Raw genomic sequence first — 25,261 nt, 5'->3', positions numbered from 1 at the left:
TCTGTATGACAAATGGATAACACCCAGACAGCGGACCAAGGAGGAAATCGGAGAAATGATTGTGCTGGAACAGTTTCTTGTAGTGATTAACCCCGAAATCAGAACCTGGATTTGTGAGCACAATCCCACTTCTTCGAAACAAGCAGCTGAGCTGGCGGAGACCTTCATTGCTGCTAGACGGTCAACTTACCAGCTGGGTTACAGTCATGGCAGCGCCTACAGTACGACAGGTAAGTCTGGGAGGGGGTTCGGTAGTGGTCAATCTTATAGCGGCACTAGAGGCTTAAGTTCACAGACTCCCCAATCCAGATCTTACCCTAAAAGTTATCCACAGCCAGAAGGTCAATACAAAGAGAAGGCAGTGCTTATATGTCATGGATGTGGGCAGGCAGGGCACAAGAAGGCAGAATGTACATTACAAAGAGTCAGTAATGCACGTCTTTGTTATGATCCCAGACCGTCTCAAAGACTAGTTGAAGCAGGTCAGAATATAGACACAATTGTTCGGTGAAAATAGGAGGTAAGCAGTTTATGGCTTTGGTAGACACTGGATCCAGTCAGACGTTGGTGAGAGAGGAGTGTGTTGGGGATCTACAGATGTCCAGTCAAGCTAAGCTAAGGGTACGTTGTGTTCATGGAGACGAGAGAGAGTATGCTACTGTTGATTTGAAGATGGAGGTTGAGGGTCAAACATACTTGTTGACAGTAGGCATTGTGGACCAAGCCCCTTATGCAGTTGTTTTGGGTAGGGATGTGCCAGTACTTGTTGACTTATTGCAAAGGCAGACTGCTGTAGCTGAGGTTAGGGCAGTTACAAGAGCGAAGGCAAGACAGGCAGAAGAGCATAAACAGTCTCTTAATTTGTTACCTTTTTCGGAGGAGCCCAGAGCTAAAAGGTCCAGGAGGGAGAAAAGACAGGGAAAAGTCAGGGGAACGGTTATGGTAGAGCAACTCCCTGAACCTGACAGGAACGACTTTTATGACATCCCTCATAATATAGTTGATTTGCAGAAGCAGGATGTTACACTTGAAGGTCTATTTCAGAAAGCTGGTAGTTCACAATCGGAAATAGATTTCAAGACAAAGAATTGTTTGTGTTGAAGGGGAACATATTGTACCGACAAACAGATAGTGGTGATCAGCTAGTTGTCCCACAGTCGATGAGGGCTAAAGTGGTGCATTTGGGCCATTCCATTCCTTGGTCAGGGCACCTAGGGCAACAGAAAACTCTGATGAGAATTTCAAGCAGATTTTATTGGCCCGGTTGTACATGGATGTGATTGACTTTTGTAAGTCATGTCCAGAGTGTCAGTTATCAGGCCCTGTTAAGAAAGGTGACAGAGCACCGCTGGTCAGCCTACCCATAATTGATGTACCTTTCACGAGAGTAGCCATGGACATAGTAGGTCCTTTAGAGAGAAGTAGGTCAGGGAACCGTTACATTTTGGTGGTGTCGCGATTATGCTACAAGGTACCCTGAAGCCTTTCCTCTTAAAAAGATTAAGACCAGGCAAATTGTGAATGCGCTTGTGCAATTGTTTTCACGGGTAGGGATACCTTCAGAAATCCTTACAGATCAAGGCACCAATTTCACTTCCAGACAGATGAAAGAAGTCTATTCACTGTTAGGCATACAGGCCATTAAGACCACTCCGTACCACCCCCAGACTGATGGTATGGTTGAACGGTTCAACCAGACTTTAAAGGCAATGCTCCGCAAGTTCAGTATCTGAGACAGGCTCAGACTGGGATCAGTGGCTTCCGTATCTCCTCTTCAGCTATAGAGAGGTTCCCCAAGCCTCAACAGGTTACTCTCCATTTGAATTGCTCTATGGACGCCAGGTACGTGGACCGCTGGACATCCTGAGGGAGGCCTGGGAGGGAGGCAAAGCAAGGGAACAGGTGAATGTGGTTTCATATGTCTTGAGAATGAGAGAGAAAATGGACTCTATGGCAGAGATGGTTCATACCAATATGGCCAAGGCACAGCAACATCAGAAGTCATGGTATGACCAGTCATCCAGGAAAAGAACTTTGACCCCGGGCCAAAAAGTGTTATTGCTTCTCCCAACATCAGACAGTGGACTGCTCGCCAAGTGGCAGGGCCCTTATGAGATACTGAGGAAGATGGGTCCTGTCAATTACTGAACTATACCTGCCTGAACAGGCGGAAAAGAAGCAAGTCTTTCACATCAACTTGCTGAAACCCTGGCAAGATAGACCAGGGCCCCTATCAGACCAGCTGTTTGCACGGAAGGTCGACGAGGAGGAAGAGTCTAACGAGCAATATTTCCCTACAGCTGTGAATTCTCCGGTCTTCCCTGAGTTGGGTCATTTGACATCAGAGCAGCAGGAAAACCTTCAATCACGGGTTCCAGGGGCCTATTCAGTGACAGACCAGGCAGGACAGAGGTGATGCAGCATGACATCCGCCTTCTATCACAGGGTCCAGTCCGACAGACTTGCTGTAGGGTTCCTGCAAGACTCATACCCGAGTTAAAGAATGAAGTAAAGGTAATGCTGGAGATGGGGGTGATCGAGCCTTCCAGGAGTGAGTGGTGCAGCCCAGTCGTCTTGGTACCGAAAAAGGATGGCACATTAAGATTTTGTGTAGATTTCTCCAAGATGAACGCTATTTCTGCCTTTGACCCTTACCCCATGCCAAGGGTTGACGAACTCATAGAACGTTTGGGTAAAGCCAAGTATCTGAGCACACTGGACTTATGTAAGGGTTATTGGCAGATTCCTTTGTCTGACACTTCCAAGGAGCTAACTGCTTTCAGGGTCCCAAGTGGGCTCTATCATTTTAGGGTCATGCCGTTCGGCCTTCATGGGGCCGCAGCGACTTTCCAGAGGACTATGGACTGTGTTCTGAGAGGTACTGAGGACTTTGCAGCAGCCTACATTGATGATGTGGTTGTTTACAGCTCGTCATGGGAAGACCATCTGGAGCACCTGTCAGCTATATTCTCCAGAATCCATGATGCTGGGCTCGTGGTTAACGCCACTAAATGTCATTTGGCAAAGCCTGAAGTGTCTTATTTGGGATATGTGCTGGGTGGTGGGGTAATTAAACCTCAAGTGGACAAAGTGGAGGCAGTGCGTTCTTGCCCACCTCCAACAACCAAAAAGCGGGTGAGGTCTTTCTTAGGTCTCGTGAGGTTGGTACAGACGTTTTATTCCTAATTTTTCCACTCGAGCAGTTGTGCTCACTGACCTCACTCAGAAGGCTAGGCCCCAAAAGGTTGTGTGGACACCTGAGTGTGAAACAGCATTTCAAGATCTCAAGGGTTGTTTGTGTCAGGGGCCAGTGTTGCAGAGCCCCAACTTTGACCTTCCTTTCACAGTGCAGACGGATGCATCGGGAGTAGGGCTAGGAGCTGTCCTGTTGCAAGGTGACAGTGAAAATCGAAGGCCGGTGCAGTATATTAGCCGGAAATTGTTCCCTCGTGAGGTCAGATATTCTACTGTGGAGAAAGAGGCTCTGGCTATTAAGTGGGCATTAGATACTCTGAAGTATTACCTCATTGGTAAAGATTTCCTCTTGGAGACTGATCATCGGGCCTTGCAATGGCTCCACAGGATGAAAGACAGCAATGCCCGCGATTACCCGCTGGTTCCTCTCACTGCAACCGTTTAAATTTCAAGTGAAATACAGGGCAGGAGCTCAAAATGTTGTTGCGGATTTTCTGTCCCGTCACTATGATGAGTGACGGGCTTAAGGAGTGGGGTGTGTGATGACGGGAGCTAAGATGTCGTCATCACTGCTGTAGTCATTACAAATTGTTTGTGGACTTATGTTTCTTTACATTTGTTATTTAGGGTTTTGTGTTTCTGTTGACTATGGTGCAGTCCCTTAGGTTCATTATTCTATAATACTCATTTATAATAAGTTGAAGATATGCTGTTGGAGTTGATTGCAGATAGGTGCACATATCAGTGGTCTTGACAACATGTTATGTCTACTATAGTTTCTTTTGATTTTTTTTTTTCATTAACCACACAGACAAGTTTTTAGCTATGCATTTTTGTTATTTATTATTTCAAATTTGTATTTTTTTCCCACATTGCAAACAGATACCCCACATGCTGTTTACTTACCATTTCCTGTTCCTGTGACTCCTCAAAGGAGGGGCGGGTCCACAGCTTTCCTTTTTCTTGGGTTGGGTTAAACGATTTCTACTAATAGGGAACTTAATCCTTGGTAATGTAGGCATGGGGAAATGTCTTATTGTGTTTGCATTTAGTTTAAGTTGCTGAATGAGTTTATTTTATTTAATTTTTGATTTTTGGAAAGTTAATTGTATAATGGTCATATATTTAAGCTACAAAGGTTTTGTATTGATAACCCTGTAGTTGGTATGGTCTTGAGTGTAATGAGCCTGTTCTAGGCTATATAAGACAGTCTAAACGGAACCTTGGGAGGAGAGGAGGGGGTTATATTGCTGAACATATCATGAAGATTTGTGCTGCCTGTAGCAATTTGTTTTCTTTGGTTATTGTCATATCAAAGTTTGCACTGAGTCCAGTGTATGTTTATTTTTGGTAAATATATATTTTTTTGGTTTAATTTTGGAATTGTTTCTGTGACACTTCACTGAGAGTTCGTACACCCCTACTACTCCACTGGCCTTTAATAAAAATCCTCTTTGGGATGATATCTGAGTCCTGAGCCTATCTACCATCTCCCCTTGATCTCTACGGGACACATTATGACACATGTATACAAATGTTCATGACTTAGTGAGTATTTTATATCATTGCTGCAATTTTAAGATTCCCTAAGCATGTGTGTGTGCCGCTGTTTTCTCATTTCTTTTAACCCATTCGCAAAAATGCAAGTTGCTGTCACTTTCCATTGTCCTTTTAGCAGACAGTCTGTTTAAACAGAGTGGACCATTTAAAATGACATCTAAAAGCCACTATAGGTACAAGGTTATTCCCCATCAATGAATGCTCATCTCAAGTTGTTTATAATGTAACGATTTCATAGCACAGTAATATATGTATATATTCTTTAGCATGTAAATATTTCTCTATTATAACTTTACTTGCAAAGAAACGATTGTAACATTATTGTAATTGTTATATTGCTTATTTCTTCACATTATTTTCATGTTTAATAAAATGTATCATTACTGAAGCCTTGTTTTGTGTTTTTAAAATTACAGTCTAGACCTATCTACTATTGCGATGACATAGCGCGTGAAGGCTCACGCTGTTCACTGTGGCTTCCATGCACAACTCACTACATGCCCACCGAGAGCGAGAACCACCATATATAGGGACCACGAGGAAGGCAACCTGTGACTTTACCCACGCGGGCAACCGGGCCAATTGGTTGCTTTGAAAGTGCAGCTGGAGTCACTCAGTACACCCTGGATTCATACTCATGAATCCAGGGGTTGTAGTCAGTGTATTTGCTATGTGCATTAAGTATTTTTATGCTTATTAGAGTATTATGACTTAGGATTAGCAACATGCTAACATCAAACTGTTGGGATAAAATGAGAGCAAAGTCTCATCACGTCTCATGACTATTTACCCCATATTTTTATGCTTATTAGAGTTTCATGTCATTAGCTTAGCAACATGATAATGTACGACCTTTGGAATCAAATGAGAGTCTGGTTTAATCGTGCGTCCTTTTAGAAACTCCCTATGTAGAACATTGAAAACCAGTCACTTATGAGGTTCCATTTCAGTTATGATGCCACCTTAAAAGGCAACTGCCTATGTAGGCAGTAGATAGCAAGGAGGCTCACAAGGTTTTGAAACAGAGCTCTTGTTTTAAATTGATTCATTTAATCCTATTGGAGTGAGAGGTGGAAAATTAAAAAAAAAAGTTTAATTACCCTTCCTACCTTGTCGTATCCCTTCTTCAAGACCTTCTCCTGTCGTAAGCAAGGGTCTGGACTCTTTCTGCCTAACACCTGTATGACAGACAGATAAACAGGAACAAAGAGGAATGGAAGAAGATGAGAGAAGAAATCAAATCACACACAATGAGTACCCAAAAGTTTTAAAGAATGAGTAATGAAGAAAAATTATCTGTTGCAGTGTTTTTCTAGTAATAGTGGACCAGTGCCTGGTGCATTGTTGAAACCAAGCTGCACTCCAAATTCCAGTGAGATGACTGGCAGCTCCAAGTTATGCAGCATTCCACAGGCATTCGATCAAAAGCTAAGTGTCACCACCTCATTTCAACAGTGGGTGTAGCGTAATCCAAGAACTAATGCCAATCGTCCATCATCTTCAACATGAATCATTCCAAAGCAGACAGTCGACTGCTACAATCAAGTTTCGAGCAAAACAGACCGTTTGCTGCCAACTGAACAATTTGTATTACTGATGAATAATTGGATGACTGTCAAGGTACAATGAGAAACTGCCATGCAGTCTTGAGTATCAGTTCACCTTGTTATTGGTGGAGCTGTGTTTCTGTGGCTGAGGGGGAGGGTTTCGATTGGGGCGCTGTGGCCCATCGCTGCAGTCACTCTCGCTGTCTAGGCTCAGCCTGTTATGAGAAAGGTCAAAGGTCAATTAAACCCAGAGCAGAACTGTTAAAGGAACAAACATAGTGACCACATCTGTCAAGCTCAAAATAAGGACAATTTTGAATTTTATACAGTGAGAAAAAAAACAGGATAGAAACAAGCTTTGGCAAATGGAAAGATTTACATTTCAGTCTAATCCTAAAACAAAGCTATCACATGGCTTCAGAAGACTTGGAATATAGCGTACAAGTCATATGGACTACTTTTATGGCACTTTCATGGTTCTTTTTTGTCATTTTTAGAGCTTGACAGATGTGGTCACTAGGAACTGTTGTTATATAGAAAGATCTGCATAAAGATTCTTCAAAGACGTCTTGGTTTGCATTCAACAAAATAAAAGCATACAGGTTTGCAATGACATGAGGGAGAGTACATAATGGAAGAATTTTTTTTATTTTGGGAGAACTAACTCCTTTAAAGTTGATATATACATTGAATTATATCTGAATTAATGCATTTCATATTTAAAGAATAAAAAAACTGTTCAAAAATGTCCAATTGTCACACTTCTAACCTTAAAAAAATGATTTGAGTTTTAGCAATACTTGAGAGACAAATAATAGTGGCGTAAAAGTCTTGTTTACGCTGAGCAAACAAATCCATTCTATGCCTCCACTAACACTGATTACAAGGACTTAAAGCATGTGACTGACCTGCTTAAAAACAAACATTGGCAAGAATAGGAGAGATAGAGAATGACCTTGAGTCCCGACTAGTCAGGTGGTTCTTGACTGGCGTCTCTTCGTCTGAGCTGCTATCATCATCATCAGATTCTTCTGACTGGAGATCTTCGACCATAGAGCGCAGTGGACCTAAAGAACATAGTCTAGAATGAGCAACTATAGCATCTACCATCCTTTACAAAATACTGTGTTCAGGCAAACCTATTGCTGCAAATTCCTGTAGCTCAAGTTGTAGGCCTCAATTTGAAACAGCAAGGTTTTATTCCCTGGGAATGTACAGACAGATATAACGTACCCTAAATGCACTGTAAGTTGCTTTGTTAAAATCGACTGTCAAATATATAGATGTAAATATACTTTTGCAGCAAATAAACCGTTTTTGCAAGGGTTGTAATACAATTTTTACTGAGCTTATTTATTGTTTTAATTGAGCCATGTATTTTATTACACTATTGCACACATATGTTCTTTATTTCATTGCACTCTAATGTATATCATTTTATTTATTGTATTACACTTCAATTAATTCACAAATCTCATGGCACAAGACAAAGGAGGGAAGAGTTATTTCCATCAGAATAAACAATTAAGATTTTTCCCCTTCTCATGGCTTGGTACTTCTCATGTTTATTTCATATAAACTGCCAAAGCAAGACTAGATTTGTTTTAACTTTCAAATCCCTACTTTAAATAAAAATGGCCTTGATTTCTAAGTTGTGAGGAAGTGCCTCAATCTGACAAATCCATAACCCTCTCCAAAGCAGTAGACTGTTAACCTTGAGTTAAAGATTTGTAGGGAAACCTAACTACTGTATGGATTTGCATGCATCTTATCAGGACACTCCCTGCAGTAAAAGAACAGATCCTACCTTGGCTTTGTTTCTGGTTTGGCTCAAAGTCTGAGTCGGAGCTGGAATCTGAGCTGGAGCTGGAATTAGATGGGCTGGAGGGGGCAGAATGCTGTGGAAAGGAGTGAAGACAACAAAACTAAATGCCTTTTGTAATAACTGATTTCAGGTTGTTTTAGGACTTCCAATAGATGTGAATTTCCAGAAGGAAATACCAGTGCTTGCAAGGCAGCAAAAAAAAGAGTTAAAGTTTAAAGTGACAGTATAAAATGTTGTAAACCCAAATGTAAATAGAAGGGAAAAGGGAGAGACAGAAGGTCTTGCATTAAAAACAGACAGAACTGAACAGAAGTCATTTTAATTTCCATACACAGATGCTAACACAAAAACCCACATGTAAATATTAGGAATGTTATAAAAAAATACACATATATCGATTATTGATTGGCACATTATTTTATCAATATATTAACTTTTGCCGACATTTAAATTAGAAGCCTAATTTGCATGAATTCCAATACACTCAGTTGGGCTTTTGTTGAATGTATGGCATAATAGCATTGGGAGACCACAAGGGGGTGATATAACACTTACTGAAGCAAGTCGCAAGGCACAGGTATCACAACGTAGGATGGTATCTTAGAGCTTCTTGCACAGCACGCACACACAAAAGTTACTAAGGTTTTTCTACACTTTAAAGAATGAAAGCGATGTTCAGGAGTTTGCAGGTTAGTCTATAAAACTGGTTTAACTGCGCAAACTGAAGGATTAAAAATGATCATGCAATTTCTCTGTATGAATCTTTGAAGAGGATTAATTTAAGCTGTCAAACCACAAAAAGACATACTTGTAACTGAAAATACATTGTGTATGCTATATGAAAGATATATATATATATATATATATATATATATATATATATATCATCCAGTGATAGCTAAAAAATCTATGTCCTTTGATAATGATTTGGGTCGAATTTAATGGAAAACTATTTGAGTAACGCTCCATGGCACTGCATTCATTTAGCAAGCCCGAGCTGTGTATGTACCTTCATAGAAAATAATAATTTGAATATTTAGAATGCGCCATGTCGTCCACCACACACATCCGGTGTTTGACCCTTTTTAATTTAGTTGTGTTGAGAAATATGTTTGAAAACACAAAGACTATTGTGGAACAGGTAGCCCTATTTAAATCAGCAAAACAAATCCTGATATATATCAATAATCATCTGGAAAATCGATTATCAAAGTGTGAAAAACGTATCGATCCCAAGTCTAGTAAATATGCTTATTAAAGGGATAGTTCACCCAAAAAAACAAATTCTCTCATTATTTACTCAATAATAAAAAGAAGTGGGAGACATTCCAATATAGCACTTGCCATGCAAGCACTACAATAGCATTAGCACATACAGTAAATCTAACCTCAGACTTGATGGAAGCCTCATCCTCTGAGTTGGAGTTGTCAGATTCTCGAGGCTTCTTGGACTCCTTGACCTCTTGTGCCTCTGACTTGCCCTTGGCCCAGCGGCCCTTCTCTTTAGAGGCCTTCTTTTCTGCAATGCCAGAGGCAGCCGTGGAGGAGGACGCTGTCCGGGGGGAGGTGCCGGTGAACCCCCCACTGCTGGAGCTTTTTGACCCCTCAGTACCCTTCTTTGGCTTCTTGATGCTAGGTTTAGGTGATTCTGCATTGGAAGGTCGTTTACTGGGGGCTTTTCCATCACTGGCTCCCCCTCCACCACCTCCTGACCCCGCCCCCCCTCCTTTAGGAGACATGCCCTCCATTTTGGATTCCCTCAGTGTGAGTTTGGGCTCCTTGAAAGCAGCTTTGGGCTGGACTTTGTTCTCATCTTTCACTTTGATCTCTGTTTTCTTGGAAGAGGAGGATGAGGAAGGGTCGCGGCCACCTTTGCTGCTGCTGCTTTCCCGGTCGACATCCCCCTTGGATGAGGTCTTGCTCTCAGAGTCTTTCCTTGGCCGCTCTCGATGCTCCTTGGACATTTTGTGGGATTTGGAAACTTTGCTACCCTCTTTACTGGGTTCCTACAGGGGAAAAAAAAACAGTTGCCACATTTACATACATTTAAGAAAATTGTTTATTCCAGGTATTTGCTAGAAAGCTGTTTAATGGAATTAAAAGAAAACAGTTTAACACACCTGGGTTTCTCCTGGAGAACACAGCTTTTGTGGTCACGTAAACACATAACAGGCATTCTTACAGGTATTTTAGTAGTGTTCATGTGTGTGAACAGACTGGATAACAAATGCAATGGGATGTAGGGCTGTCAATTGGGCAGAGAATCTAAATATAATTTCTAAATTGATGTTGTTTCCTTAGTCCACAAGAGGGTGCAATAAATACATAAACCACACAGCACAATTATATTACTCCAAAGAATATTCCTGGCTGTTAAAAAAAAGAGCATTCCATTTTCAACTAATGTGCATAAAATAAATCAAAAGTTTTAGTCGGTCCATATTTTTAAATGTTAAGTTAAAAGTAAATGAGTGGGGTAAACGCTTTAATAGGCAGTCCACATGGTGTTACACTTGCACTAATACCACAGTATACTACCCCAGACTCAAGCTTCATAATAACAGCAAAATACCACATTGTTTTTTATTCAGTACAGTTGTATGTAGGGTAGCAATATTCACAGATAGCAGTGGTATTCGGCTGAACTTGTTGGTATAGTGGCTCAGACTATGAGTCCAGGCCAGGGGCTGTTCAAACAGATGGAACACAACAGACTGGAACAGAACACGAGGATCTCGTCTTTCCTGACAAAACTTTAAAAAATCATTGCTTATTTTGAGAAATGCCTATAAGAGAGCAAGACGCAATGGCCAAGTATTTTCACCAACTGTAAGGGGCTGTTCACACTGAACACATATCCAACCATCCATTTGTTTTTCTATGTAAACGTGCGCTAGACAAACATCTTTGTTTTGCTTTGTTTTTGTTTATTCACCATCTTGTGCAGAAGCACTGTTTAGATGCTGTGTCTAATTGAAAGCATCTTAAGACACCTGCTTTCTATAACACTGCATTTGTTATGCTGTGTCTATCCAGTTTAGAGAAAGAATGTGATCAATCTGGAGACATCATCAGTGCTTGGCACACATCCAAAATTTAAATGCACAATTTTAGCATTCGAATGTGCATATTTTTCCCCTTAAATTCAACAAATATTAGAATTTTAATTTGACAGCCCTAATGGGATGGTGCCCAAAACAAAAACGGAAAGAATTCAACATTTCTAGTACAGTTGGAAAAGCATACATTACAAACTATACCCAGTTTTACAATATACAGTAAAATACTGACGGTCCCTCACATTCCTGTTAAGGCACTAGTACATTGGGGGAATACTATAGTATTAAGCATTATAGGCATTATATAGTGCATGTAAATGGGAATGCCACTTTCTTGCAATAAGCCTCTTTCTGGTGTCCATGGAAACGTAGTCATTAACCGCCTTGTTATTAAACACTTTCCCTCATGGATTAAATTCATCATGGCTAGCTGTACATAGTGAATTTCTACAATGGCATCTTGGTGTCAGTGTAAGTCAAAGGTGACATATTAAAAAGATGACTACTTGTTTAGACAACCCACAGAGTAATCGATTTTGAAAATATGTAGCAACCCTATTAAGAATATAATAGAATTTCACCCAACTGTGACCTTCACACAAAGTTAATCTGCTGTATTAATGAGGATGTGAGATTAGGACTGTTAAGGATAATGGGGATGCTGGAACATGTCCAGTTCTGGATGATCACAGTAAATCATCAGCCAGCCACTGGCCCTTTTTTAGTGCACTAATGAAAGACACTGCAGATTGACCCAGACAAAGCCGTCAAATATGATAACTATTGTACAGAAAAGGTCTTTTAGCAGGGATCTGAAACATGTCCTATATAATGGACTTAATACTTATTGAAATAATCTAATTAGCTGCTTTTAAGAAAACTGATGGTTTCTGACCCAAAAATGGTCAACTGGTTGTATTTTAATAATAAAGAATGCAGCTAACCATACAGTGTAATCAAGCATAGTTAGATAGCAAAATAAATAGGCTTTTCAACTTAAAAAAAATGAGAAAGCACTCAAAAATCAGGAAGAAAACTATGTACAATCAAAGACTACATTAAATACAGATTCACTTGCAGAAAGGATAATCATGGTTCGTGTACTGACCACAATTTGTTTTGTGTAGTGAATTATGTTGCCCAAAATATGAAACCATTTAGAAACCAAATACAATTTTTATGTTCAGTCTATTGGCACTTTTCCACTGAACGTTACGGTTCTCTACTCGCTTTACTTTTCTGAGCTTGCATTTCCACTGCAGTTTAGTGCCTCATCAGCGTGGGTGGGATTATAGGCTGATCGTCATAGTTGCGCCGCCTCTACTGCCGTGACATCATCTTAAACATGACACAAACGGACCAAAACAATAACACAACCGCTAGCTGTTAGCTACTAGCTCATTGTGCTGCATAAATCAGTTGTTGCATGGTGATTTTACACAAGTGTAACAGTTAAATTGGCCTGGTTGTTTTAGAAGCTTCCAGTAGCTGGTCAACAAAATAAAGGGAAGCTTTCAAGCAGAGTACAGAGTTAACATAACAAAACATACCATCCTCCATCGTGGCTGTGTCCAGGGCACTCTCCCTCTCATTGTGCACCGGTTTAGATAGCGTCCATTTGATCGAACCACTTCCACTTTCAAGTTTTTTTTTACCAGTGGTAGTTGTGTTCGGCCAACAGCTGAGACACTTCCTGAGAGACTTTTTATTTTTGCGTCGTTTCTTTCGTCGATAACGAGTGGACCGTCTGCACCTCGTTTATTGACCACGCCGTGGTTTTGCACACAGCCCTTTCTTTTTTCACAATTTTAAATGGCGTGTGAACAAATGATACTGTTATCGTTGTAGCTAACTTTAAAACTAGCGGGTTGATGTCCTGTGTCGAAAATCCAGTGACGCTGGTAGTGCAGATTCTCCCTGACCAATCAGTGATCTGCAGGATATTGATGTCACATTTAGTATCGGCTCGGCTCGCTTGGAACCTCGACTGAGGTGGTACTAAAAAAAGTATCAGGTACCAGGTACTATCCACAGTGGAAAACCCCCAAAAAAGCATGCAGAGTCGAGTTGTACTGTGCAGTGGAAAAGTCCCAACAAAGTTTATGGTAATTTTCATAAATATCATGTTTGATTTTAAGGACATTTTTGTTCTGCAGTTACGATTTGTACGATAATTATGATTATGAATATTTTAATACCGTGCTGGGTCGTCACTTTTTGCTAATTGCTTATACTGACAAAAAAAATTAATACCTTTGAACCTTGTGATGTCTTGCTCTTTTTAGGGTCAGAAAAGAAAGAAAGTGGGATGGTTGGAAGCATGGGGTAATCTGGACTGGGTTTTGGGACCACCTCTGCCCCCTCTGGGACCACCATGACCTTATATAGAGAGAGATAACGAGAGGTTAAGAGCATACAATGAAATTATAAAGCCAACATTTCCTAAACATAAAACTCTTATCCATGGAGAAAAATATATTTCGCAAGGTGCATCACTCACCCCTCCAGCCTTGAGCAGCTTGCGACGGAAGTCACGGGTGGGGTTATTGAAGGTGAGTTTTTCACAGCGCAGGTGATTGACAGGTGGGTTGCCCTCCAAGTTGAGGAAGAGGTCGTAATTGAAACACACCTTCTTTGGCTCTTCCTGAATAAATTCAGTCGCTCAGTGATTCTATTTATTCAGCTCATGAACAACTCAAGACAAGGAGCAAGAACTGATACTGTAATCTGACATAAAACAACATTTCACAGTCCAAAAATAAAGAATTACATGGTACAAATTCCTTCAAGATTAAGTAAAGATTCAGTAAAGATCTATAATGATCGGAGTCTGAATAAGTTGAAAAAGTGCACACAAATTAACACTCCTTCACTCTTTTTTATCTCTTATGCTTAACTCTCTCAAGTCTGAGGTTAGCTCAAGAAAACAAGACTCAATTAAGGTTTAGGATGTTTTTCAAATCAGATATCACTGTTACGTTTACATATAACAGGCTAGTGAGTCAGCGGGTGGGCTTGAAAACACTAGTGTAGCTTGTTTTGTATTATACCACCCAGCGTAAAGCTCATCATAAGGCAAAATATTCTCCTCTGCATACACTTAATGCACTATAGTGCCTGCTTAATCACAACAAGGGGACATTTACAAATTACAAGATGCAAAAGATACAGTAAGATGGTATTCGGATAAGTCAGACAGAGAGAAAGCTCTAGGTGATTGAAAAGGAAATAACTACAGTACAGAAGACAACAGCAACATATTTCATGACAAAACAGGGAGAGATCTCACCTTGTTTTTGAAGTAGACCTCTATGGGCATCAGAAAGCCAGCATAACCTGACTCCTCAACCTTGTATGGGGGCTCCTTACACACTGCGATTAAATAAAAGCAAGAATCGTTTCACTGAAAAATACTACAACAAAGTAGAAAAGACCTTTTTTATAAGTTCTACAATATCTACCACATAGACGTGCCAAAATGTATTCTTACTGTATTTCCACCTAGTTTCAATATCAACATGTTTCTGTCAAATACATAGGGACACTGAGGGAAAGATCAGTAATTGTTTTAGTCTTTTTATGTGGACAAATCCTCTCAAGACCTCTTTCTAAAATAATGAATCTGTAGTTGCTACACTATCGCTGGGCTAGAGCTAAAATTCTCTTTTTATTTTTCAGCCTTAGTACAAGATTCAATATATAACTAGATATTTACATATTTGCATCAAAATGACTAAAAAGTGTAAAAAATAAAATTATATATATATATATATAAAAAAAAATTTAAAAAAAAATAATAATAATAATAATAATAATAATAATATATATATATATATATATATATATATATATATATATATATATATATATATATATATATATATATATAATTATTATTATTATTATTTATTTATTTATTTTTTCCAAACAGAGGAACCACAGTTTTGACCAAACAGCCATTGTTGCCAAGTAGATTCAATTTAATTTGAAGTGGATGTGGTAGAAATATATTTAAAAAAGCATTTCACATTTTCAGACACAAAGAATGATATTTAATAATTTATATGCAGCCACATCACAAAGAATATTTTCCTAGGTTCCATGTCCATTAGGTCAGGGTATTATTACAGATTTCCAGATTTGATTCAGATTCACAAGTTCTCGATTCAATTTCAATTCGATGTAGTTTTACAAGTGTATATTTCAGTTATAATAATCTTTTTGCTTACATATGAAAGAAATTCTCTCCTAGCTAATGCTACTAATTATACAGGGGACCTTATAACTAGGTATATTACGAAAATGTTAATTTGACTAATATTAGTTTAAAAATGAACAAATCCATGTACTCAATCAATAAATCAGATATTTTATTGCATGCATTATTTTTTGTTACACATTTATTTTTTAATAGCGTCATTTGTACTATTTACAGGCATTTACATTGATTTGTTGAACACACGCTAAAAAAACGGAACTGTCTCTTTAAGAAAAAAATTTTTTTGTAAAGAGTACCTGTAAATGAGTGCATGTTAACGAGAGAGACTCGGACGGCTTTATCTCATCTGTGCTATGTGCGATTAGAACAAAATATTTCTTTTTTGTTTTCCCCTTTCAAGCCGGTTATTTCCACGCCGCGTCATGGCTGAAGCAATGGGGGTAGCGTAGCTAGCATAGAGTAGGGACGAATAGAGTGTAATTTGGTTGCAAATGCAAGTGATTTCCTCACATTGTAGAGCGTTGCTTAATAGAGTAAAATATTCCGCATTTTGGGATTTAAGAATCGATACCGAGGTTCAAATGAAGACCATGATGTAGGGCTGCAAAATTAATCGAATAAATAATTGAGATTACAGTTACAGCTGCCAAAATTATCTAATCGTGAAAAGTGTCATTTATAGCAGTCCATGTAGATCTTCTCATTTTACATAAAAACATTATTATATTTAACTTATGTTTTTGCAGTGGTTGGTCATTTTAATCAGAGACACTTCCATTGCTTGCTTCTGTGTATGATTTATTCAAAATTATAATAACAGCTTTGTTTTTTATGCTTCTGAGAGGGCCAATGTAAAGTTGACTGTTTAGGCAACTATTCTTGATTAACTGATGTATAAAACAGCAATAAAGTTATTCAGGAACAACTGAACACAGTTCTCAGCTTGTTTTGGATGTGTAGCAAACATAAACAATACAGCATACAGTTGAATCATCCCAAATGAGTATTTTAATGTAAATCCTATTAATGGAAATTAATCGCAATTACAATATCAAGGGAAATAACTGACAGTTATGATTTGTCACAATCTTGCAACCATATCACAATGTATCGGAAAATCTATATTTTTACTCACCGCTAATGTGCAATGTCTATTACTGCTTACTGTTAAGATTTTTGAAAGTGGTCACAAACATATCATTGAACCACTAAAATTCACAGTATGAAAGTATGAAAACTGTATGAAACTGATAGAACTTTCAAACTTTATCTGTGCTTTTGCAAATGAGATGCTATTAAAATATCTGGGCACTAGTCTCCTGGCACAGGCTTACAGTCTAAAATGTAATGACCAAATAAAAAGCACATTAAAATCATTGCAATACTCACTATGATAGTTAATGTTAGTCTATATTGCCAACAAATTGAACATATCCTAAATATACTCACAACCCTAATCGCTACGCCATATCAATATTATTACACAAACAAATGAGAATAGGAAATATAAACTCAGCACCAGCACTGTTAGTCCAAGACCAAGACATGTGACACTTGGAATGAAGTGTTGATGTGCTTGTTTGCCCTAAATATTAATAACATCATGATTCTCATGATGTACTATATTTCCTCTAGATCTCACATATAGTGTTTATGCAGTGAAACATTTACAGTTGAAGTCAGAAGTTTACATACACCTTAACGAAATACATTTAAACTCAGTGTTTCACAATTCCTGACATTTAATCGTAGAAAACATTCCCTGCCTTAGGTCACTACTTTATTTTAAAATGTGAAATGTAATAATAATAGTAGAGATAAGTATTTATTTCAGCTTTTCACATTCCCAGTGGGTCAGAAGTTTACATACACTTTGTAAGTATTTGGTAGCATTGCTTTAAATTCTTTAACTTGAGTCAAACAATTTGGGTAGCCTTTCCACATCTCACAATAAGTTGCTGGAATCGAAACATAACTGGGGGGTTAGCTCAGTGGTAAAGACGCTGGCTAACACCCCTGGAGTTTGCTAGTTCAACTCCCACGGTGTGCTGAGTGACTCCAGCCGGGTCACCTAAGCAACCAAATTGTCCCCGTTGTTAGGGAGGGTAGAGTCACATAGGATAACCTCCTCGTGATCGCTATCATATGGTTCGCTCTTGGTGGGGTGCGTGGGGAGTTGTGCGTGAAGCCTCAACACGTGCTATATCTCTACGGTAACGCACTCAACAAGCCACGTGATAAGATGCATAGGTTGAAGGTCTCAGACGCGGAGGCAGCTGAGATTTGCCTCCGCCACCCGGATTGAAGTGGGAACTTGGGAATTGGGTATTCCAAATTGGAAGAAAAAGGGGAAGAAATACCCCAAAAAAGAGAGAACTGGTGTAACTGATCCAGGTTGGTAGGCCTCCTTGTTGGAATGAGGTCAGCCCATTATGTCCTTATGCCATTTTGCCACAATTTTGGAGGTATGATTGGGGTCATTGTCCATTTGGAAGACCCATTTGCGACCGAGCTTTAACTTCCTGGGTTAAAGAATCAATATATCCATATCATTTTCGTTCCTCATGATGCCATCCATTTTGCTAAGTGCACAAGTTCTTCCTGCAGCAAAGAACCCAACAACATGATGCTGCCACCCCCATGCTTCACGTTGGGATGGTGTTCTTCAGCCTAACCCTTTTTCTCCAAGCATAATGATGGTCATTATGGCCAAACAGTTAAATTTTTGTTTCATCAGACCAGAGGACATTTCTCCAAAAAGTAAGATCTTTGTCCCCATGTGCACTTGCAAACTGTAGTCTGGATTTTTTATGGTGGTTTTAGAGCAGTGGCTTCTTCCTTGCTGAGCAGCATTTCAGGTTATGTCGATATAAGACTCCTTTTACTGTCGATATAAATACTACTTGTTTTCTCCAGCATCTTCACAAGGTCCTTTGCTGTTGTTCTGGGATTGATTTGCACTTTTCGCACCAAATTAAGTTAATCTCTAGGAGACAGAATGCGTCTCCTTCCTGAGTGGTATGATGGCTGCATGGTCCCATGGAGTTTATACTTGCGTACTATTGTTTGTACAGATGAACATGGTAACTTAAGATGTTTGCAAAATCCAAAGGATGAACCACACTTGTGGAGGTCTACAATTTATTTTCTGAGGTTTCTTTTGATTTTCCCATGATGTCAAGCAAAGACGTACCGAGTTTGAAGGTAGGCCTTAAAATATATCCACCTCTTATCAGAGGCTACTTGGCTAATTGCCTAAAGGCTTGACATCATTTTCTGGAATTTTCCAAGCTGATTAAAGGCACAGTTAACTTAGTAAACTTGTAAACATCTGACTCACTGGAATTGTGAAATAGTCAATTAAAAGTGAAACAATCTGTCTGTAAACAATTGTTGGAAAAATGACTTGTGTCATGCATAAAGTAAACGACTTACCAAAACTATAGTTTGCTAATATGAAATCAAAAATGAGTTTTAATGACTTCAACCGAAGTGCATGTAAACTTCTGAGTTTAACTGTATGAATATATGAAATGTACCCCTCTTGGGTTTAGGAAAGCTCTCGTGCAGACGGAAGACAACTTTATCCACAAAGTGCTGAATGTCACTGTTCTCGGGGCCTCGGACAAACACCATCCAGTCATGAGTGAAGCCTTCTGAAGTCACCTTCTTCCTCAGCTGGGCCCTGTGACCCAGCTCAAGCTTTACCTGAACCGTGCACTGCAAACAAAGAAACAGGGATAAACGTGGCTCAAATAAACTGTGAAATCGGACCAAGGGCAGTTCAAATTTCAGTACTGCATTTTCAAAGAATAAAGCTGAAGTAGCACCACTAGTGTCAGCAAATGGAATTGCAAAAAGAAAAACTTCTGAATATGCTGAAAATTAACCTATGAATGGATTACTTGGCTCTGCACATTAAGCTGGGATAAGAAAAAGTAATATATTTCTGCTAGAAGTCACATTCATATCTAAAGGTTTTTTATAGTTCACGCAAAAATTGCAATTAAAAATGACATACCATAAAGTAGTCAAATTGACTCATGCGCTATATTCCAAGTTTTCTGAAGTATTTTCATAGTTTTGTGTGAGGAACAGAGGGAAATTGAAGTGAAACAGAATCCACTGAGCACTGAATAGTGAAAGTAGTGTACCACGTGGGTTTATCATTCAGAATTGACCCTTTGTTAAAAAAAGTGTTTCTGACCAATCATATCTTAGCAACCCTTGCCGTCTGTCATATCTCTGACAAGCATTTGTTTTTTCCAATGTACTGTATGTCTAAGGGAGAAATATGTGTTTGAGTGGTTTTATGCCAAATCCTATAGATATTATACAAAAATGTAAAAAAAAAAAAAAAAAACCCTTTTTGGGCCACTTGTAATAGTGGCATGAGGTAGGCTACCTAGAGAGTACTCACTGTGTTTTTTCTTTCTTTTTTAAAAACCTTTAAACAAATCCAGAGGAAAAACATGCTATGGATTAACCTGTGCCAGCCCTCATTCCCAAATGAAAATGTATGACATCAGCAAGGACACCTACAGTTGCTCCAAGATAAATTAAAGCTAATAACTTAAAAAGGTGCACTCAGTAATTTTTTTCCTCATTAAAAATGTTTTACTCCTAAAGACATGAATTGAATTTGACCGCTCACATTAAAATAACGACTCCAATCATATCAGTAGCCTTATAAAAGCTGTTTAATCCAACACGGAGAAGGTCCGCCAACACACTCTCAGCCAACTTTTCTAAATTTGGCTAATTCATATGTTATCATGCCACTGCACTAGTTTGAATCCCTATGACTTTCACTAAAGACAATGACGTCGCTGGACATCGTTTTCATCTAATACGTGACAATTACTTGCTTCTGTCACACACAGCTGCCTATCATGTTTACACACTCTACTGATTGTTTAAGTTTAGATAAGAGATTTGGGTAAGGGCATAATATTAATAAGTATTACCTTAACGCCTTGTGCGTGGAACTCGCACTTCTGCATTAGACATCCGGGAATTTGCACGTGATGAATTAGAACAAGTTTATGCGAACAACATCGCGTGAGACCATACGAAATTATGTAAAAATGTTCATGAGATCGGGTTGGGTCAGCACATGAGGGTTGCAATGTTAGAATCACATGACCAGCCTAATACTACTCACTTAATCTCAGTTACCATCCTGCTATTTGACACTTTCACTCATTCATTTAAGTAATTATGGCTGACTGTTAATAATACATTTCTACAATGGCATCTGAAACTGAAAACTATTGATTTTAAATGATGCTGCATCCAAGCTGCTAGGTGTCAGTCAGTTCCAGGGTTCGTCTGATATGAGCACGAAGCGATCATCTGTGTTCCGCAACTGCTTTTGGGTGCTTGAATAACGTATAACGTGTAAGGGCAGCCGGTGGACTTTCTGGTACCCTCTTAGGGTAAGATGGTGCCCCCCTAGAGAGTTGGTGCCCTACGCAGACTGCGTAGTCTGCTTATAGGAAGCGGAGGTACTGGTGTCAGTGTACGTCTAAGAGGACACAAATGTTACTGAATGCACCTTTAACGTTAATTCACTCATGTATTGATTCAGGTCTTAGTAAAGGTGATAGTAAATAAAGAGTTCAGGGCACCATAGTTAGTGTGTTATGAGGCATTATAAACTAATGTGTATCACCATCAAATTACTCTTTTCTCTTTTCAAGTGACTTTGATAATCGTTTGCATCAATCATGATTCACAGTCCCCACAGTTTTCAATCAAATTACTTTAACAAATGTCAGATAAATATGCTTTAAAATATCACTCTTCATTCTAGCCCAAGTAAGAATATTATCAATTCTGTTTATGGGACTATTTTGCCAAAAACTGTGCAATTCATGGCAATCTCCCATTCATTCCTATGGTAAAACCTGCAAAGCTTGGCAGAGAGAGAAACAGTAACCAAGGGGGCAGAGCTTAGTGATGGGTCTATTATACAGTGGGTACGGAAAGTATTCAGACCCCCTTAAATTTTTCACTCTTTGTTATATTGCAGCCATTTGCTAAAATCATTTAAGTTCATTTTTTTTGCTCATTATTGTACACACAGCACCCCATATTGACAGAAAAACACAGAATTGTTGACATTTTTGCACATTTATTAAAAAAGAAAAACTGAAATATCACATGGTCCTAAGTATTCAGACCCTTTGCTGTGACACTCATATATTTAACTCAGGTGCTGTCCATTTCTTCTGATCATCCTTGAGATGGTTCTACACCTTCAATTGAGTCCAGATGTGTTTGATTATACTGATTGGACTTGATTAGGAAAGCCACACACCTGTCTATATAAGACCTTACAGCTCACAGTGCATGTCAGAGCAAATGAGAATCATGAGGTCAAAGGAACTGCCTGAAGAGCTCAGAGACAGAATTGTGGCAAGGCACAGATCTGGCCAAGGTTGCAAAAAAATTTCTGCTGCCCTTAAGGTTCATAAGAGCACAGTGGCCTCCATAATCCTTAAATGGAAGACGTTTGGGACGACCAGAACCCTTCCTAGAGCTGGCCGTCCGGCCAAACTGAGCTATCGGGGGAGAGAGCCTTGGTGGGAGATGTAAAGAAGAACCCAAAGATCACTGTGGCTGAGCTCCAGAGATGCAGTCGGGAGATGGGAGAATCACTGCAGCCATCCACCAGTCGGGGCTTTATGGCAGAGTGGCCCGACGGAAGCCTCTCCTCAGTGCAAGACACATGGAAGCCTGCATGGAGTTTGCTAAAAAACACCTGAAGGACTCTAAGATGGTGATAAATAAGATTCTCTGGTCTGATGAGACCAAGATAGAACTTTTGGCCTTAATTCTAAGCAGTATGTGTGGAGAAAACCAGGCACTGCTCATCACCTGTCCAATACAGTCTCAACAGTGAAGCATGGTGGTGGCAGCATCATACTGTGGGGGTGTTTTTCAGCTGCAGGGACAGGACTGACTGGTTGCAATCGAGGGAAAGATGAATGCGGCCAAGTACAGGGATATCCTGGACGAAAACCTTCTCCAGAGTGCTCTGGACCTCAGACTGGGCGAAGGTTCACCTTCCAACAAGACAATGACCCTAAGCACACCGCTAAAATAATGAAGGAGTGGCTTCACAACAACTCCGTTACTGTTCTTGAATGGCCCAGCCAGAGCCCTGACTTAAACCCAATTGAGCATCTCTGGAGAGACCTGAAAATGGCTGTCCACCAACGTTTACCATCCAACCTGACAGAACTGGAGAGAATCTGCAAGGAGGAATGGCAGAGGATACCCAAATCCAGATGTGAAAAACTTGTTGCATCTTTCCCAAAAAGACTCATGGCTGTATTAGATCAAAAGGGTGCTTCTACTAAATACTGAACAAAGGGTCTGAATACTTAGGACCATGTGATATTTCAGTTTTTCTTTTTTAATAAATGTGAAAAAATGTCAACAATTCTGTGTTTATCTGTCAATATGGGGTGCTGTGTGTACAATAATGAGGAAAAAAAATGAACTTAAATGACTTTAGAAAATGGCTGCAATATAACAAAGAGTGAAAAATTTAAGGGGGTCTGAATACTTTCCGTACCCACTGTATACACACATTGCTTTCACTGTAATAATTACTATTGCACAGATCCAACCAATGAAGTGCTCTGAAGCAGAGCACACAAGCAATGACATAGTGATGTAGCAACTTATGTGCACATGGTGTAAATAACAACAATTACATTTATTCAATTAGCAGATAAAATGATTATATTTTATTATAGTTAATTAATATAATATAAAATAATAATATTCACACCATGTCACTACATGTTATTAGGTATGGAGGTTAATCACAAATTACTGACATTGAATTAGCGAATCAGTTGACAGCCCAAGAATCAATTGGCTGCCATCTGGCCTTCTTATCCTGACATCATAATGCTCTTTAATTCTGCATTGGCCGACACGCCCACTCTCTGAAACCAAAACATGCCATGCCCCGACAATGGCAGGCAATGATATATCCCTTATGAATCCATCTCTCATTCACTCATTCACTCAGCCACAGCCATGTTATATACAGACAGACAGACAAAGGCTGGCTTCTGTAAACACTAAGTTTTTTTAGGCCTTGGCATTTTTTATTGTGACAGCAACAACCGTGATTACCTTGCCTTGAGGTAATGATTACAAACACTTCCTGCATGAAAGCTCACCATGTCCGAAAATGAAGACGATATGGAACAGACAGGAGACATACACAATAGGAGATCCAACACATGACCACACTAATCCTGGCAAAGGGGGGGTAAAAAGATCAAAAAGCCCAGGAAGAGGAGTAGATTAAACACAGGAGGACAGGCAGACACTACTCTTGGTCTAACAAGAGACAGGAGACTGCAGGCCTGACAAATACCCAGCATAGATTAACTCACCCGCATTGCTTTTTAAAACTCAAAACAGACACAAATGTGGGAGGCTGGGTTCCTTGCAGTACACTGCTACTATACAGATTATCAGTCAAGCACAATCAAAATACAAGAAGTACATGTCTAAGTCAAAAAGAGAGTAACAAATCAAGTCTCAGAAGAGGTGCAATGTTACTGTCACTGATCCTGTTCAGGCCATAAATATTTGATTTATTTTTATGGCTCAATTAAATTTCAGTAAGTAGACAAAAGCAGATCTACACAGCTTATGAGGAAGAAACAATACAACTGGACTGATCATTAAAGCAATAGCTGGACAAAAAGATCATTAATATTAAGCAGGACTGCTCGGAAAATCAATGTGATGTTTGAACTTTTTTGCTGTATTGAGACACCTTTATTTGATAGTAAAAATTAAGAACTGTAAATGATACATTGTTTCTACCAAAAAACACAGTTACTGATACTACTTGTGGTTATATGGTATTAGACACCAGTCACCAAAAAAGAAAAACGAGATGTCAGAAAGATTCTGAAAGAGTTCCAATATTATTATTATACAGTAGTAACGATAGTTGTAACAACTAAGGTATTTTAGTGGAAACTGCGATTTCCCATTTTAAATGACAAAAGAGGACACGTGTCAACAAATATAATAATTTATAAAGGAAATTGCTTACTAGCAAGCTAGCAGCAAAACAAATTAAGCTCATGCAACCCACAAACATTATGGAGAGCACATAGTAATCAACCTGTAATAAAAGGCAGCATGGTAATCATATTCATCTACTGCATATGATCACTGCTTCTGCACTTCTCGTTTAAGCATCTCATGAATCACATTGCATAAAGGGGCAATTAATTTGTCTTTGAAGGAGACAGATTGCCACTTCCAGGATCCCCCCACCTTCAGACCTGTGCAATGCCTTCACTCTTCACTGTGTGCACACTCTGTCAGGACAGCTAATGCATGGAAATGCATGATCCTCATTTCCTCTAATAAAAGCCGCATACTGTACTGAATTCCGGGCCACAGAAACACGGGACAAAACACTCTCCTTTGTGTTTCTCATGGTGCACGCACACCTTGCAAAAGATAGCAAACGCATTGAGCCATTTAAGCTGAGCTGATGTGCTCAAATACAGATGTAGCTTTAATATGCGTGGCCAGCTCGAGTCAGATAGTTGAGGGGAGGGAGGGGTTACATGGGTCCGATCCGCTGCTTTCACGAGCCCCAAGTGTCCACATTCACTTACAATGGTGGATTTCTCCATGCGCGCGAGTACAAAAGTTGACTTCACTCCATGCAACAGCAAAAGCGGTAAACACTACCTGATTCTCCATAGTTCACCGGCCTGACGAAGGTCCTGTTTATTTACAGAAGGCTTTAGAGCGGCTGCTCGAGACTCCTCATTGTGTGTCAATTTTAGCTCAAAAC

The 25,261-nt window shown here is 39.4% G+C and overlaps 1 protein-coding gene across 2 annotated transcripts in view; it reads right to left on the bottom strand.

The window, feature by feature from the left end:
• mllt1a (MLLT1 super elongation complex subunit a) overlaps nt 1-25,261 on the bottom strand; it is a 30,559-nt gene extending 5,298 nt beyond the window's left edge. The window contains exons 1-10 of one of the 2 annotated variants that reach the window (XM_052094420.1): nt 25,156-25,261; nt 18,945-19,125; nt 14,476-14,558; nt 13,687-13,830; nt 13,440-13,565; nt 9,516-10,133; nt 8,110-8,200; nt 7,258-7,369; nt 6,418-6,517; nt 5,856-5,933 (exon numbers count right to left, since the gene is read on the bottom strand). In XM_052094420.1, the coding sequence (XP_051950380.1) occupies nt 5,856-5,933; nt 6,418-6,517; nt 7,258-7,369; nt 8,110-8,200; nt 9,516-10,133; nt 13,440-13,565; nt 13,687-13,830; nt 14,476-14,558; nt 18,945-19,125; nt 25,156-25,167 (1,545 nt within the window). In that variant the 5' untranslated portion in view covers nt 25,168-25,261. The remainder of the gene's footprint in view (nt 1-5,855; nt 5,934-6,417; nt 6,518-7,257; nt 7,370-8,109; nt 8,201-9,515; nt 10,134-13,439; nt 13,566-13,686; nt 13,831-14,475; nt 14,559-18,944; nt 19,126-25,155) is intronic. The other variant, XM_052094421.1, reaches the window with a different exon arrangement.

The sequence above is a fragment of the Xyrauchen texanus genome, chromosome 27 (genome assembly GCF_025860055.1).
Source record: "Xyrauchen texanus isolate HMW12.3.18 chromosome 27, RBS_HiC_50CHRs, whole genome shotgun sequence".
Classification (NCBI taxonomy): Eukaryota; Metazoa; Chordata; class Actinopteri; order Cypriniformes; family Catostomidae; genus Xyrauchen; species Xyrauchen texanus.
This window is presented reverse-complemented; position numbering and strand designations above follow the sequence as displayed.